This window comes from Paroedura picta, chromosome 13 (assembly GCF_049243985.1).
Source record: "Paroedura picta isolate Pp20150507F chromosome 13, Ppicta_v3.0, whole genome shotgun sequence".
NCBI classification, from domain to species: domain Eukaryota; kingdom Metazoa; phylum Chordata; class Lepidosauria; order Squamata; family Gekkonidae; genus Paroedura; species Paroedura picta.
The window spans coordinates 20,223,665-20,240,777 of record NC_135381.1 but is presented as its reverse complement, the minus strand read 5'-3'; the positions used below and the strand labels follow the sequence as shown (position 1 = coordinate 20,240,777).

Sequence of the window (17,113 nt, the reverse complement as noted above, 5' to 3'; positions counted from 1 at the left end):
AAACCTGGAGACTTTGGGGCCAGGGAGGGGCTCATGGGAATTGTAGTCCATGAACATCTGGAGGACCACAGGTTGACTGCCCCTGCATTAGACTGTCTTTTAAAAGGAATGACTTGGGAGCTTATGGCTTCCTATGGCTTGCAACCCAGAGAACAAAAGCAGCTGCGGCAGCAGCCAAGTGGTACTTCAGAGGCTGAGCTGGCTGCAAGGCTGCTGAGTCAACAAAGGCCCTGTCTGTCAAAAATTGGGCAGGGACCAAACAAGCCCTTTCTGGCTGCCAGAAAGGGGAGATGGTTTCTGCCACTGGCCCTTTACAGCAACATCTGGTTTGCATTAGTGACGTAGATCAGTGGGCCTTTCATCTTACCCTGGGCAAGGTTCTCCTGGGGTGGATCAAGTGGCAACCGCCCTCTTTCAGCCTCAGTTTGACTTGGTTTGTCCAATGTCCATTTACTGCATTTTCACATGGACATAGGAAGCTGTCTTCTGCATCAGACCCTTGGTCCATCAGAGTCAGTAATTTCTACCTGTTATCTCTTACCTCTTTTTTCCTGTCAGGGCAATGGGCTGTGGGCTGGGGGGAGTCTCCAGTGATTATGAAAATTATAACAATGCAGTCTGTGCACAAAGGTGCATGCACAAACACAACAACTTGGCTGCGACATCTGAAAACAATCTGAAAGCAATCTAAGCTTCTATTCTGAGAGCCCTAAGTGCTGTTATTTTGATTCATTTGTCATCTGCAATAACTCTTCTGTTTGGAAGAAACTGCAGTATTCCCCAAAGGCAAGAAGATTGCTAAAAGCATGTTTCTGAGAGTATTGCTAACCTTTTCACCATGTGTGCTGGCTACTCACCTAAGCACTGAGAATTCGTTTCGGGACTATCAAACAGATCCATCTTTTTCTTTATTAAAATGAATTAAGGGATAAGGAAGAAGTTTTCCTAGTGGCTGTCCGGAAGAGCGAAATTGCATGGCTAGCTTTGATATTAATGACTGGCTGTGCTTACAAAAAGCCTCGTTAAGAGGCTTTGGATGGGATTCTGTGCTGCCAGGGGCTTAACTTGGGGGAAGTGGTCAAGTCAACAAGCATACCAGGAAGGCTGTATGAATCTCATCAGTTCTTCATCTGCTTCTGCTCAAGCTTCTTACTGGGCTAAAAACTGTGACTTGGAGTAATTGGTTTTACCACAGGCCGTCCATAGCTTTAAACATGGCCACTGCTGGTTTGGGAATGGTGATATTAACAAGTCACTGGCAATCTTCAAGCAAAGGTTGGATACATACTTTTCTTGGATGCTTAGGGCTGATCCTGCGTTGAGCAGGGGGTTGGACTAGATGGCCTGTATGGCCCCTTCCAACTCTATGATTCTTTCTAGCCTAGAGAGTTGTCAATTCACCTGTGACATGCTAAAAATGTTAATTTAGAACCCACGCTTTCCCCCACTGAAGCAGTGATTTACAGCCTAAGTCTCTCCTACATCTTATCTGCACAATAACCCTGTAAGGTAGGTTAGGGCGAGGAAGAGGACGGACGCAGGATCACCCAGTGAATTTCTATGGCAGAATGGGGATTTGAATGAGGGTCACTCAGATCCTAATCCAACACTATCCACACCACGCTAGCTCTGCAGCAGGTTTCGAGATTATTTTATTTTATTTCTTATCTTATTTCCTGATGCTTTTTCTCATGTTCCATGGAAGTAACTATTGAGACAGTTGTTAGCACAGATCAGGTGGGTTCCCTACAAAATTTGTTTCTAGTTGTTATGTACTTGGTGTGTTTAAAGTTGCTGTTGACTTCATCTTTCATACTGATAGTTCTTCTGGATTATTCAATTAGAAACAATACCATATAAAGAGGAAGAGCTGGTTTTTCATACCTTGATGTTCTCTACCCCAAGAAATCCCAGAGCAGTTTACACACACCTTTCCCTTCCTCTCGCCCCACCAGACAGCCTGTGAGGTAGCTGAGGCTGAGAAAGCTCAAACAAAACTGCTCTGCGAGAACAGCTCTAGGAGAACTCTTTGAGACACCTCTAAGAGAACTGTGACTAGTCCAAGGTCACACAGCTGGCTGTATATGGAGGAGTGGAGCAGGAAATCCGGGTCTCCAGATTAAAGGCTGTTGCTCTTAGCCATTATGCCACACTTGTGTGTGCAGAGTTGTTCTACAGCCCAGAACCTCAGGAAGGAATTTGTTCAGCCTCATGTGCTCGACTGCCAAGATTTTACACTACATTCGTTACATGTTACGGTCTTGTTTCTGTCAGGGGTTGCAACTCTTTCAATACTTTTAGATTCAATATATTTGATGCTTGCGAAAATAAAAATATTTTAATTAAAAACAAATACTAAACGTGTGACTAGATTTAAATGGGCATATTCATTTTGATTGTAAAAAACTGTACAGTAGCAAGAGCATCAGGACGAGTATTGTAAGGTATGCTTCAGTGAGGCCTAGTTTTGTTCCTGTGGGGCACCAGGGTAGCTGTCTGGGAAATTCTTGGGGATTGTGTGTGTGTTTGTGTGTGTTTGTGTGGGGAGGGGGTGCTGGGGAAGTGCAGGGTTTGGAGAGAGGAGGGAGCTTGATGGCCAGGATGGTGCCACCACGGAGTCAGTCCTCTGAAGATATTGCTTCCTTGAGGGGAGACAATCTCTGAGAGCCAATGTAGTGCAGGAGTTAAGCACGGTGGCCTCTAATCTGGAGAGCTGGTTCAATTCCCCACTCCTCTTCCACATGCAACCAGCCTTGTGCCCCTGGGCCAGTCACAGTTCTCTCATAGCTCTCTCAGCCTCACCTATCTCATAGGGTGACTGTGGTGGGGAGAGGAAGGCAAGGAGATTATATCACTTTGAGACTCCTTGAGGTAGAGAAAACCAAGTACAAAAACCTCTTCTTCTCTGTAGCCAGGAAATCAGTTGTCATTCCAGTAGAATCCCTGTCCTGTGAGGCACCCACTTTCCCGTTCAAAATGCTGGAAGTTGGAACTGCAGAGCATGGGATGGTGCAGGCTGCATAATGTATTTCCTCTTATATTCCATTCAAAATATCTGGTGAACTCTGTAATGCAATAAGAAATAGTTTTCAGAAACTGAGGTTCACCAGAGTCAGGCAGGAAAGAACAGAGTTACCTATAAGTGTGCCAAGAGGTCATTCCTGTAGAATCTAGGCGCCCCTAGGCATCAGAAGTGGAAGTCTATTACAATTGAGCAATGGTCGAAAAATTAACAAAGTTATTTGGTGGCAGATCTTTTTTCCATGCTACCTGCTGACTTGGTAACACTTGCACTGTGAACACATAATTTCTCCACAATGTACAAAAATCTCAGTGGCAGCCAGGAAACCAGTTATTTGAGGCCAGTTAAGTCTGAGTTACTGCGAGGGGCACATTTCCTCATTCAAGCTTCCCCTTTCCTGGAGGCCTCTAGCCACAGCAATATCATTGCTGCCAGTTGTCAACTGATGTTTGCTGCCACCTGCTGGTTGCTTGGTTTGCAGAAACACAGAATTCTGTGTTGTCATAATCAGACCAGAAAGTATGTCAAAGCAGGAATCATTACGACTAGGAAGGAAGGCAGGCAGGCAGGCAGGCAGGCAGGCAGGCCTTTTGCTTTATGGTTTTTCCAGCTGAGCCTCAAGAGAGATCTCACAATCATCTAAAGCAATCCCTGCCAACACTTCCTCCTCCTTTCCAAGGTGAAAGCAATAGGCCTGCGCAAAGCTATTTTCCAAATTTTCTTCCAAACTAGTTCTTCTGCCTTATGCTTTAGACGGGTTTTTTTTAAGGCTGGATGTTTTATGGGTAGCTCATTTTTATGATGGCTTTATTCTTTTTTTTATTGTATCACATTTCACCTTTTGAGCTACCTCAAGAAAATCTCTGGAGAGCTGACATATACATTTCCCAAGTAAATAACATTCTCTGAATAGTGATCTGTCAACTCTTGTTTTTACTACGAAGAAATGCAGTCAGGAGCAGCTTAAAAAGGCCAAAAAGAGTTTTTCTTTCCATAATTCACTCAATCAAGCCTGCCCCCTCTTCCTTACTCTTTCACAGAGCAATCCTAAACTTAGAAGGGTGTAATGTTGCTAGATTGTACAGTCAATGGCGTATTTTGTGAATTTGAGCCTCAGAAGCTCTGGTGGTTAAAAAAATAAGATTGGGAAGCTTCTAAAATGGTTTTATTAAGAGCATTAGCAGCTCATCACAATCAAACATTCAAACTAATCTGTAGAAGTGCTTTCCAGGCCACCCTCCCACCAAAACACATAAAGATTCCACCCACATTGCCTCAGCAGCACACTCACACACAACATTCCTCCCCTCCCCTCCTGAGTTGTCTTGCCTTCTAATTCCAGTGCAGAAAGGGAACCAACAGCAACTGGCTCTTTAGCCAAGAGTGTGGAGCTGCAAAGGTACTGTGAACAAGAAGACGCTCACTCATGCCTCTAAATGTGTTGGAGGACAAAGTTGAGGATCTCTTCCCTCCCATGTGACTCTCAGACAACCATGGCACTGGCTGCCATAGGGACCTCAAACCAAAACATGAGGTGGTATCACCTGGGCCATAGTACTGAATCTTGGGAGAAGAGTCTGACCCTGCTCTGTGCGTCACTGCTGTGCAAAAACTCGGTGTTAGGTTAGATGGGTCCATAACCATGTCGAGATGATCCCAAAACATCATTAAGGAAGTGGCAGAAAATCAGTAGGGTTCAGTGACCAGCTCCTTTTCCAGAGCTCATCAGAATCCACCAAGAGGACAAAGTTATGGCAGAATGACCATACGGCTTGTGTTTCTTAGTGCTGTGAAATGACGCTTGTGCCTCAGACCAGAGAATCTTTCGTTCAACGTCAAGCTTGTCTAAGGAGAAAGGGAAAACTGTTAACTTGCATTCACTTTGAGGCCTCCATTTAAACACATACTATTTCGCAGAGAGAAAATTGCATTGAAACATTTTGGACAGATTTTGCAGAGCTGACAGAAAGAAGCCCAGATCTTCTATTTTGAAACCTCCGAACTATGCACATGAAAACAAGTCATTCTGTGAGCAGCAGCCAAACTATTGCAATTTTTGCACATTTTTGAGGAATTTTCTTTACCTGGTTAGCCGTGGCACGAAAGTTGAACCTCAAAGGCACCCCTTTGGGCTTAGGATAGGTCATCTTTGTTGGGGTGCTTCTCCCTCTTAAGAAGGGGCGCTTGGCTCCTGGCCTGTTGAACATACACACAATGGCAATATATATTTTTCACTTAATAGGAAAAAGGTGGAATAAGCCAGTCCACTAGAGCTCCTTTGATAAGAGATGGACTAGTAGCATCACCTACTAATTTCTTGCACTGTCTAGTACAGGGGTAGTCAAACTGCAGCCCTCCAGATGTCCATGGACTACAATTCCCATGAGCCCCTGCCAGCACGGAAGGGAGGGAGGGAGGGAGGGCGGGAGGAAGGAAGGAAGGAAGGAAGGAAGGAAGGAAGGAAGGAAGGAAGGAAGGAAGGAAGGAAGGAAGGAAGGAAGGAAGGAAGGAAGGAAGGAAAACTGGGGCACTTCCTACAGCAAGGGATAGCCTGGGATAGTCCAGTCTCATCAGATCTTGGAAGCTAAGCAGGGTCAACCCAGGCTAGTATTTGGAGAGGAGACCTCCAAGGAATGCCATAGTCGTGACACAGAGGCAGGCAAATGGCAAACCATCTCTGAATATCTCTTGCCTTGAAAACCCAACAGGGTTACCATAGGTCAACTGAGACATGACAGCATTTTCCACCAGCACCACTTCAAGCAGGGCACCCTGCAAGCCCCTGGCTTGAGCACTGGTCAAGAGGACATTTAGACGACCACCTCTCCTGCTGCCCTTAGGAGACAGGGTGATTTGTATTGGCTTTAAAATGAAAACAAGGCTGCTGGTTGGCATAACGAGACAAAAATACGAGATAAAGAAAGACAAAAAGCACCCAAGCTGTACGTTGACTTACGTTTTCATTTGATTAGCTTGGAAGTTAGACACAGAAATAGTCAGGACAGCTCCAGAGCTGGGTTGAAGTTGCTGCCTACCACAAGAGGGAAATATTCTGGTTTTAGTATTACCATTAACCAATTTATTTTCCGTTTCTTTTTAAAAAGAGGGAATTCTTCCGTTGCATACCTTCTTACCCATGGCTGTTTCCTGCCTGAACTTGACTCTTTTTGCTGTAAGAGAAAAGGGAACAGAAATCATAAACTTTAGCTCTTCCCCAAAATAAACTCTGACAGGAACTGTTCTTTGGTAGTATCAGTGAACCTCATGTTAAAACATGAGCCTTCCAGAATCGACACAAAAACCCTGGAGATCCATAGCACAGGCCAATACATAGCATGGGCCATTACTCATAAAAACATTATATTAATTATACAATTAACTGTTAACCATTATGTTCATAGGCGGTCTCTCAAATTGGGGACAAACAATAGGGGGTTGCAATCCTTGCTGTGCCCTGCTTATTAGCTTCCTAGCAGGATCTGCCATGGAAATTCACTGGGTGATCGTGGACCAGTTACACATTCTCACCCTAATTTACCTCTCAGGATGATTGGGAGGATAAAATAATGCAGGGGAGACTGATGCAAGCTGCTTTAGGTCACCATTGTGGAGAAAGGCATAGAATGTGAAGTAAATAAATAATAAATATAGCTGAAGATGAGTTGCAGATAAAAGACAGGTTGGCCACCCTGCTCCAGCTGCCAACAAGCCCCTCACCAAACGCGCTTGGCCTCCCGCCGCCTGCCACACACCGACGCTCCTCCAGGAGCACCCAGCCGCCGACGCCGCCCCATCCACCACACGATCGAGCGCCTACTGCGGCCGCATCCTGCCCCGCCACCTCTACGCCCGTCTCACTGTTGCGACACCCCGATTGCTGCCAGGCCTCCAGATACGCTCCCCCCCACACACACACTTTCTTGTTCAGCCCGCGCCCATTGCATTCCTGGATCCAATGGGCTTTTCTGCTAGTATATATGTCATATTCAACTTCTCCTCCTCAGTGTGAGTATAGCAATGGGCTGCTCTGTAAAATTCACACAAGGATTGCAGAGATAATCCAGACAATTTTCTGCAGCCAGAATGAAACTTTCCTGCCCTCCACCTCCCTTGACAGCCCTCTGAGCTCCACAAAAAGCTGCTTGTGGGATATAAGTGATCCTAAGGAATGATATGTTGGAAGGGGGAACTGGTGGAAATTGCCAGTTTAGTTCAGATCCTACCACAGTCATGTGAAACACTTTGAAAGCTGAACGTGTCATATAAAGAGGAGTCCTAGTATTCGTTTTATGGCTACTAATATAAGGATGGAATCCGATTTCAGAGGCAGCTGAAACCAGAGACTATTAAACTCTACATCAAATCTTCAACATAACATAACTCACCCCTCTGCTGAAGTTGAACCTGGATTGCCTCTGCATAAAAGCTGGTCTTCGATTTAATCGGAAAGGCCTGTTATTGGAGGGAGGGAATGATCTTAAATTGAAGCAGCACAAATCTTTACAAACTAAACATTTATAGTGCCAACCCAAGCAGAATTACACGCATACATCCAGTCAATTGATGCCAGTGGGTATAACGCTCCTTAGGATGGCGCTGCTAGGTGCATTTTCTGAAAATGAATATTTAAATGCTCCCTGCTCCCACACCCACCCAATCAAACTGCTGATTGGAATCTCCAGATCTGGAACCACTGCCCTGGCTTTTGTCATGCAAATTGATGGCTAGGTAAGGTAAAGTTATCTCCTGTGCAAGCACTGGGTCATGTCTGACCCTTGGGTGACACCCTCTAGCGTTTTCATGGCAGACTCAATACGGGGTAGTTTGCCAGTGCCTTCCCCAGTCATTACCATTTTACCCCCCAGCAAGCAAGCTGGGTACTCATTTTACCGACCTCGGAAGGATGGAAGGCTGAGTCAACCTTGAGCCGGCTGCTGGGATTGAACTCCCAGCCTCATGGGCAGAGCTTTCAGACTGCATGTCTGCTGCCTTACCACTCTGCGCCACAAGGGGCTCTTGGATGGCTAGGTATCCATCCACAATAACCTGAAACCTGCCCCTGAAATTGGATGCTGTATAATTGCAAAACATTTTAAATCCATAGATGATGGATATACCACATTTTTACCTTCGTGTAGGTGGGAAAGCATTTGGATGTCTGACTTGCTTGACCTGTATGGGCTGTCCCTGCTGTGGACTGGCTCCTACTCCATCACTGTTCCCCTCCAACATGGTTTCATCCTGCTTGCCCTAGAAATTAACCGGATTAGTCCATCACTCGCCATTAACATACCAAGTTTGATTTCCTCCTTAAAAACCTATTTGGAAAAATGGGATGTAATCTTGGCCCTACCTGTTGTTCAGCTGATGCAGGTCGATTTAAGGGACTTGTGCCATTTGGCCCAATGGCTGTTCTTCGCCGGGGACCCGTCATGCCATTCCAAAATTGTTTTCTGTAATACTGCTGTTTTCTAAACCCTCCTCGAAACCTGTAGGGTCCTAAAGAAATGCATGGTAGAGACTGTGATTTCTTGTGTAGAAAACAGAAACATCTGTGATGTTTAAAGTGCTTGCTTTTTATTCTTTTCACCTTTACCCACTACTTCCTCCAGAGAGCTCAACGTTCTCAACGTTTTAAAGGTCCCGTGATGCCTGCTAATTTTTTTTTAAATTCAAACCTTCTCCCATTGAAACACCTATGCATCTAATCATAGATGCATCTAATCATAGATCTAATCATAGATGTATAGTGCTTTTTGAATGCCAACCATTATGGAATTACGAGTCTTGAAACTTAAGAAAAATAATCTCGTTCCTGATTTGGAGGGGGGGGACTTTAGAGAGGTATGCTTTGTGTGACAACTTTGAGAAAAAAATTATTTTTGGCTTTGCCTGCGCGCTTGCCATCCTTAGGGATCAGTGGAGCAAGTCTGCAGGGACCGATTCAGGTGGAGGTTCTCTACCTGAAGGCAGACCATGGCATGAGAAATTCCCCTGTGGCAGAGTCTTTCTTCCTGTTCTTTACTAGTACATCGTTTTGATAAATGGCTCCCCTGATTCACAGCCAAACCATTCATCACAGAGAGAAGTGGTTTCTTTGTTACAATCTATTTTCTAGTTCTGTGTTTAGTTTATGGATTATTTTTCCTTAGGCATATTTGTTATGAAAGTACATCACAATTATACCTCATGACATTTCTTTAGTCTCGGTCATCTCTTTTCTAATTATTCACATTTCTTTTTTTCTCTCCTCATTCATTATTGATTGGCCTTTTCATTGCATTTTCAGGCTTTGTATAAAATGTCTTCATTTAAAAAATAACATACGACACTCACAGAAACCTTCCCTTGTTGTCAGTGTGGAGTTCAACATGTCAACAAGCGCTTCTTAATGGAAAACAAAAGCAGTTCTGGGCCCTTCTGAAAGAGCTTTCCAGGATACTCTATTCCCAAGTGTAGAGCAGCCTTTCTCAGCCCTTTTACTATTGAGTAACCCCTGAAACATTCTTCAGGCTTCGAGAAACCCCAGAAGTGGAGAATCATGGAGAATATGGTTGGGAAGCACAGCTGTACAAATGCCCACCCAGGGCCCTCCCCTTCCCACCCCCTCCAGGCCTATCACTGGCCATTTTGGGAGAGGGGTGGGTCAACATGACTATATATGGTCATATCACAATAAATGCTTTAAAATATATTAAATTTAATTAGCTCCCACCCATTCAGGAAACCCTTCTGGAGCCATCAAGAAACCCCAGGGCTTCACAAAACCTTAGTTGAGAAAGCCTGGCGTAGAGCAATTTGCCAAACCTAAACTACAAACTTTAAAAGATATATTGACATGAAGGCCTTGAGAACGCATCCAGGTTAGGACAGCAGTCTCAAGATGGTTTAAATATCGAAATGAATAAATTGAGACTAGGAATGACTGAATCTGTATGACACTCCAGAGAGGACTGAGTTTGAATTTATTAACTTAGCGCTACTATCAGAATCCCCAGGTTTTCTGCCATGATTTTATTCTGCTTCAGTGATTTGTTTCTGTTGCCTGGTAAGGTGTTGCTTTGACCTGTCTTCCCCTGATGTAACACAGATGCTTTGGTTTGACACCCCAAGGTCGTTTCCTGCCATTATGCCTCCACATTCCTCTCCCTCCCTTGTGTTAATTTCCCATAGTTCCCAGACCTGCTGTTCCAATGGCCAAATGATTACCTTGATATCTTGATTCCTTTGAATTGTGCCTGATTCAAATTCCCAGGGGAAGGGAGAGCAAGCCCCTATATTGCTTTTTCTATGCTTTGTATCTGAGTCCTATGCCTTCATTGTACATGCTTTCATTTTACTTAAATAAAGTTCCGTTCTATGAGGTTACTTATTTAGAAACAGAAGTTTCTCACAGCTACCACCTTTAAAAAACGTATTCAAGGAATGAATCATGTGTGCAGCTGTGTTGGTCTGAAGCAGCAGACCAATGAAGCATTATCTCTTGAATGAAACTTTGTTGGTCTTAAAGGTGCCGCTGGACTCAAACAAATAACTTTGGAATAAACAAGCTGGTCTGTCAAATAACGCCGACTGAATGAAGGCACAATTGGACCTGTCATGGGGGCAGGGTCCATAACTGTGAATGCCCTAATCCAACCCTGGAATGTTGGGACAGGAGAAAGGGAGTAAATGCTTTCCTGACTCGCACTGCCCCCTCCCTGAGCTGCTATTTTACCCCATGCAGCTGGGGGGGAGGGAATCAACCAAACTGGGGGGAAGGAACAAGAGTAAAAGGATGACCCATTCTGCAGCCTGGATCTAGATTGCTTCCTCTAGATTGCATGGCTGCTATTTACAGCGAATAAACACAGCAGGAAATCTGTTCACAGATCTCCAAACACCATGGTTAATTGAGCAAGAAAACACTAGTATGAAGAGTTTAGATTCAGGCCAAGATTAAATCTGGATATAATATGGGTGTAAGGAGAAAATAATTTTGCTAAACTAAAAAAAAAAAAGAATGTGCAGATCGGAAGGGGCAAAGTCTGTATAATCATCTGATATTTTAGGATTGCTACTCCCGGACTGAATTTAGCCTCTGATTTCATTAGCTGATGAAGAGATGAATCAGTGGCAGAAAATAAGATGTAACGAGTTAGAAAGGTCTTTGGTAAGACAGGCTGACTAATGGCTCCCTCACCCTCTTGGGAATAATTATTTTGAACAAGAGGACTGCCTATCCTTGATGGGTGGAAGTCATTATTCTAAAGAGAAATGCAGCCAGTCTTGTGGATGCCACAAGATAGGCTGCAAAGGGGTGTTAGTGCAGCATTGAAAAGAGGGCTAACATCTCAGAATAAGAGCTCCAGGGTAGTGACCTCTCAAAATAAAACTTGATTGTGCATAAAATCTGCCTGTCTTCTTTCAACTCTGAGATTTCCTCTTCCTTCATCCATTCACCACTTTTGTTTGTACCTTGCATACTTTGTGGTGCCCAGCTCCGAAATCGAGGTTTTCCATTGCTGTAAGATGGATTTCTGTTCTTGAGCCACGGCCTCCATCTGTTCCCTGCTGCCTTTACATATCCTTTCTTGTTACGCTTTATGATATCATCTAGATTAGGAAACACCCCCCAAAAAACCCACGAAATCAAGGAAGCTTCTTTCATTTGCTTATCTTACAGTCATGCCAGGGGAGGATCAGAAGCCAAACTTTGTGAAACAAGGGCAAATGTGGCTTGCAGAGCTTATCGAAGAGGGGGAAAAGTGCAAAAGAAAAGGGATTTTTAATAGCTGAATAACCCCTATGCTTTTCATGTTCAGCTTCATCAGAATACTTTTAGATTCCTTTTGTGTCATTTGTTTTCTTCTTTTTGTTTTGCCTTGGTCTGGCCCCCATTTCTTTTCATTATATCAAATACCCCACAGGCTAATCTCAGAACTTCCTCTTTATTTATATATTTATATATCAAGCTTTTATCCCAGAGGAGAATGATTCTCCTCTGCTTGCTTTCGTATTCACAACTATACTGTGAAGTGCACTTGGCCAAGAGAATGTGACTGGCCCATTGGTGCAGTGGGGATTCAAACCTGGATTTCCTCCATATCCGAGCCCAACACTCACCCCCCCAGCCTTCATCTCTTGGTGAAATAATCTGGCATGTGACCATGTCAGGTACTAGGCAGCATTGTGTACCATGTACCGATCAAATGGGTGGGTGACAAAAACATGGAAAGAACAGGAACTGTTTTAAGGGACAGACACTAGACAATCAGTGGCCCCAATTAAATGGAAACCTGATAACAAAATAATGAAATTCATCACCGAATTTCAACAAGTGATAACTGAAGAGCCATTTATTTATTGAAACATTTCTACACCATCTCTTCCCCCTCCCAAGTGTGTGTGGGGGTATACTTTGCCAGAGATGGAGGGCAGGCTACAGAGTTGAGGATGCCAACATTGTAATGCAGGTTTTGACAATTTCAGGATTATATTAAAAGCTCCATCAAAGCAGATGGGAAGTGTGGCATTACTGACCCCTGGAAAGCCCAAAGCTGGAGTACCTGACTTCAAATGTGTTAAAGAAGGGCACTAACAAATGAAAATAAATGAGAACGATAGTGAAAATGGTCTTTAGGCCTTTAGGAAGAAACCAGAGAAGGGCCATGTAGCTATCTTTCTTAAGCTGCAGCTGGCAGAGAGAACATGTGGGGGCATCCCTGCAGGCAGCCTAAGATTCCATTCTAGAAGCATGTTAGGAGTCTGCTGCAGCATACAGACAGCTCAGACCAAAAACCCCAGAGCCAAACTTTTGACAGGAATGCCTGATATGAATGGGGCCTCGTGTCTAGCAGACAGGGTAGCTTAGTTGGCCTGTAGAGCTGGATTTGAGCCCAGTAGCCCCGTTAGAGACTGACAAGATCTTCTGGGCATCAGCTTTCCAGAATCCAAGCTCCCATGCTCAGATACCCGACAAAGCTCATTCTGCAGACGTAGGATAATGCACTTTCAGCGAGCTTTTGCAGCTGGATTTTCCTGTGCTGAACAGGAAAATCTACTTCTGAGGTGTATTGAAAGTGCGCAGCTCTGGGAATCCCCCCCCCCCCCCGTCTCTAAGTTGCTCTTGCGGGGTTGTTGTTACTGCTACTTCGGAATAGAAGAGGGGGAGACAAGAGGGTCAAGGAAGTGGAGGGGGGCCGAGGAGCACCGCCCAGTTCCTGGGGGGGCGGGGATTTGCCTACGTCATCGGGCGTGTGCCGCGATTGGCCGCCAGGGAGCGGCTTCGGCTGCCCGGTCAGCTGCTGTAAATAGCCCGAGCCCGCACCGGGTCAAGTGACAAGCAGATCTATTTTGGGTGCCTGCAACAGGGAAGGGAGGGGAGGCAGGCCCTCTCTCCCTGGGGTGCGGTGGGGTGGGAGCAACTTTCCAGCAGAAACTTTGCAAAGTGCGTGTCACGCTCCCAGGCCTGGTTCAGCAACCTTTCGTGGCCTTTCCTTGACTCCTTTTATCACTAAGGCCCCGAGACGCTGACTCCAGCGTGCAAAGGGTGATTTTTTTTGGGGGGGGGGGGAGGAGTTGTCTTCCTTGGGCAGGACCACGCAGAACGGTGCCAGTCCCTCTGCTAACGGATGAGAAGCGTAGGGAACCGGCCCAGTCCCCCCACACAGCCCTGACACAATGGGGGGCCGACCTCCCACGATCCATCCCTCGTTGCCCCCTGCGTTTGGGCTGCAAAGCGCGCGCACCTACCCAAGGACAAGTCGATCTCCTCTGAGCCGCTGGGCCCCGATCCTGCCGCCGTCGCCGTCTCTTGCTGCCCGCTCGGTGCCTCCATGGGCTCTCCGACCGAAGCGGGATCCGGCGTGGGTGGACGCAGCGGCCGGGCCGACCGAGGAAGAAAACCTGGCCGAGCGCCCTACAAGCGCCTGCGTCCCGTCAGCTGTCTCGCCGGCACCCCCTCCCCCTGGCACCGGCACAAGAGCCTCTCCCGTCCCGGATTCCTACCCGGCCGGCTGCATCAGAAACTTTCATCGGGAGTCCGTTTTCCGGCGGGGGGCTGGGTCCTTGCAGGCAGAACTGGGGAGCTCAATGCAATGAATTTTTTTTTTAAGTGTCCCTTTAAAAACGAATAAATCCTGCAATATTTTAGGTAGTGTTTTATTTTTTTTATATTAGACTTTTATAACACCCATCCCGGTGAACCTTAATTTAATTACGGTGGCAATTTAGGTGTCTTTGCAAATGAGGGGTTCTGCCTGTTTGTTCTTGTCTTCACCCGATATAGCTTCAGTGCCCGCCCCCAAATCTCAATGCGCTCTGCATATAGAAGAGAAAGAGGAATCCCCCCCCCCCTCCGTGCCTTTGCAGGTGGCCTTTCAACCTGCCCTGGTGCAGAATTCTGATATTGTTTGAAGGGTGCACACGGGTCTGCCCCCCTCCCACCTTTCCTCGCACACAGCTGTCTTTGCTGGAGGTAAGGAGGGGAAAAATAAAAATCTAAGAGTATTTTTTTACCATTTTGCCTGCCTTTGAATGGCACAGTCTTGAAGCAGAGAGAAAGATTTCTCTTGGGGTCTGTGCGTGTGCAACCCTGTCCATTGAATCTGCCTGCTGCTTATGGGGGGGGAGAGGAGGAGGGGGAATCCCATAAAGATCTCAGGGAAGAGCATAGCTGAGTTATTGATTTATTGATTGATTTTTCACATTTATATACTGTCTTCCCGGAAGGCTCAAGGCTGTTTACATGGAACTGAAGAAACTATACAGAAAACAAGTCCTAGTGGCACCATATGAACAACAGAGGCATTTTATTCATACCTCTGGAATTATCCTGGCAGCAGTTAAATGCTTGCCTTCAGACCTGACATATGAACTTGACTGGAGAAGCAACAACGTGGAAGGAGTTACCCATATCTGTCTCCTTCCATATGTCCCTGTGCACCAAATGAAGTCACCAGGCAACCATCTGTTAGGTGCTCTGTGGGGCATCAACCATGGCCTGGGCCTTTCCCAGCATGGGTTTTTTTTTGGGGGGGGGGGAGCAGGAGATTAGATCACCTTTCTCCTTTAAAATATCATCCAGTTGCACTTAAATTGCTTTTCTTAGAATTGCACCACTCTGCCCTAAAGCCTCATCAGACATACTCAGCTGAAACCAAGAAGTGCTGCTTGCAACCCTGTTATTTGAATTCTGCTTCTCTCACGCTGATTCCAGACCAGCTAGACAGAATTGCTTTTTATTCTGTCTATCTGACATTTGGTATTGGGGATTCCATGGGTGAAGGATACAATCCATGAGAATGTCCTCCCAATTGGATGAGAAATCAGAGCTGACGCCAGAAGTGGTTCCCGCTGAAATCAACTGCAAGGGACTTAGATCAGCACACATGATTCTTTCCTTCCTTCATTTTATCCTTGCAACATCCAGTTGGCCCAAACAAGTCTCTTCAGTCTTAATCCTTCAGTACAGACACTACACCATACTGTTTTTTCTTGTTTCATTCATATACCCCATGTATCTGCCACTTCAAAATAAGTTTTCAGAGCTGCACACTGAAACACTAAAGAGTTACTGAAATATGAACACACCACCCGCTAATCTAGTTCACCAGTTTGGACAACCCCCCATCTCACTGGTAAACTTTTCCTCATGTTACAGATAATTTGTAATTTTTAGAGCTGCCAGTTTTATTTATTATATTTATATACCCCCCTCCCCAGAGGCTCAGGGTGGTTTACATAGAACATATGAACAATACATGAAACAGTCTATAACATGAATAACCATACAATATTAATAATTAACAGTATAATAATATAACAATATAAACAATGCAACAGTGCAAACAGGTCCAGAGCACTCTGGTGGAATTCTGAGAGGGAGGGGGGAGCAGGGGCCCTTCAGTCGCTCTCGGTTATGCCTGGTCTCAACCAAATGCCTGACGGAAGAGCTCCTTTTTGCAGGCCCTGCGGAACTATTTAAGTTTTGCCTCCTGCCATCACTGATCTGGCACTCAATGGAGAAAAATCTATGCATGCCAGCATAAGCTTTGTGTGTTAGAGTTCACTTCATCAGTTCCATGAAGTGCACATTGGTAAAGGTAAAGGTATCCCCTGTGCAAGCACCGAGTCATGTCTGACCCTTGGGGTGACGCCCTCTAGCGTTTTCATGGCAGACTCAATACGGGGTGGTTTGCCAGTGCCTTCCCCAGTCATTACCGTTTACCCCCCAGCAAGCTGGGTACTCATTTTACCGACCTCGGAAGGATGGAAGGCTGAGTCAACCTTGAGCCGGCTGCTGGGATTGAACTCCCAACCTTATGGGCAGAAAGCTTCAGACAGCATATCGCTGCCTTACCACTCTGCGCCACAAGAGGCACATTGGTAGGCAGATACAAATATATCTTTAAAGCTGCAAATAACAGCTAAGCCTCTAATTGTAATATCTTTCTCCTGTTTCTCTGTTGAACTGTGAAGAAAAAGGAGGGGAGGTCAGTGGACCATAGCCAAATTATTCCACCCATACACTTTCCGTGACTAAAAGGGAATGGTGCTGGTCCTGCTGCCACTTGAGCAGTTAGCCCCAGTCCAATGGGGAAATGCATGAATCATCTGGAGTTCTAAATATAAACACTGTCTTGCCAGCTGCTCTTGGGTCTTTGTAAAATGCCTGGCAGCTCAGACATGGTTGCTACTCATGTTCCATTAACAATAAAAATACAGCAGTTTAACTATGGGTGACCTGAGAATCAGTTGTAGCTCACCTGTTTAACTTCTGTGTCTCTGGCTGCAGTTAAGGTAGAAGAACAAAGGGTGACAGCCACAATAATTCAATGACTATTCCTAAACCAGACTCCCTCCTCCCAAAAAAGGGAAAAGTGAGTCATCTTGTACACACAGTGCTATTGTCACTGTGTTTACTCTAGGATATGATGACAGATAAGGGAAAGTGGAGCAGATGCCCAGCGCAAGAAGACCTTCAATTAAAAAAATAAGAATCAAATTAATCCTTGGGGCAGCCCCTTTCCCACAGCAATTTATCAACTTACCTAATGGGTAATATGTAGTTCAGAGTGTTTTTTTTTTAATTGACAAGTCTAGGTTGCA

General features: G+C 45.3%; 1 protein-coding gene across 1 annotated transcript; it reads right to left on the bottom strand.

Annotated features, from left to right (window-relative positions):
• Positions 1 to 4,170: 4,170 nt before the first annotated feature.
• Positions 4,171 to 13,982, bottom strand: LOC143822757 (UAP56-interacting factor-like). The gene is made up of 9 exons (XM_077308306.1): positions 13,757 to 13,982; positions 11,480 to 11,617; positions 8,376 to 8,521; positions 8,151 to 8,272; positions 7,408 to 7,474; positions 6,149 to 6,192; positions 5,979 to 6,053; positions 5,107 to 5,218; positions 4,171 to 4,867 (listed from the first exon to the last, which is right to left on the bottom strand). The coding sequence occupies exons 1-9, from the start codon at positions 13,839 to 13,841 to the stop codon at positions 4,772 to 4,774; spliced, it is 885 nt and encodes a 294-aa protein (XP_077164421.1). The 5' UTR covers positions 13,842 to 13,982; the 3' UTR covers positions 4,171 to 4,771.
• Between the last annotated feature and the right edge of the window lie 3,131 nt (positions 13,983 to 17,113).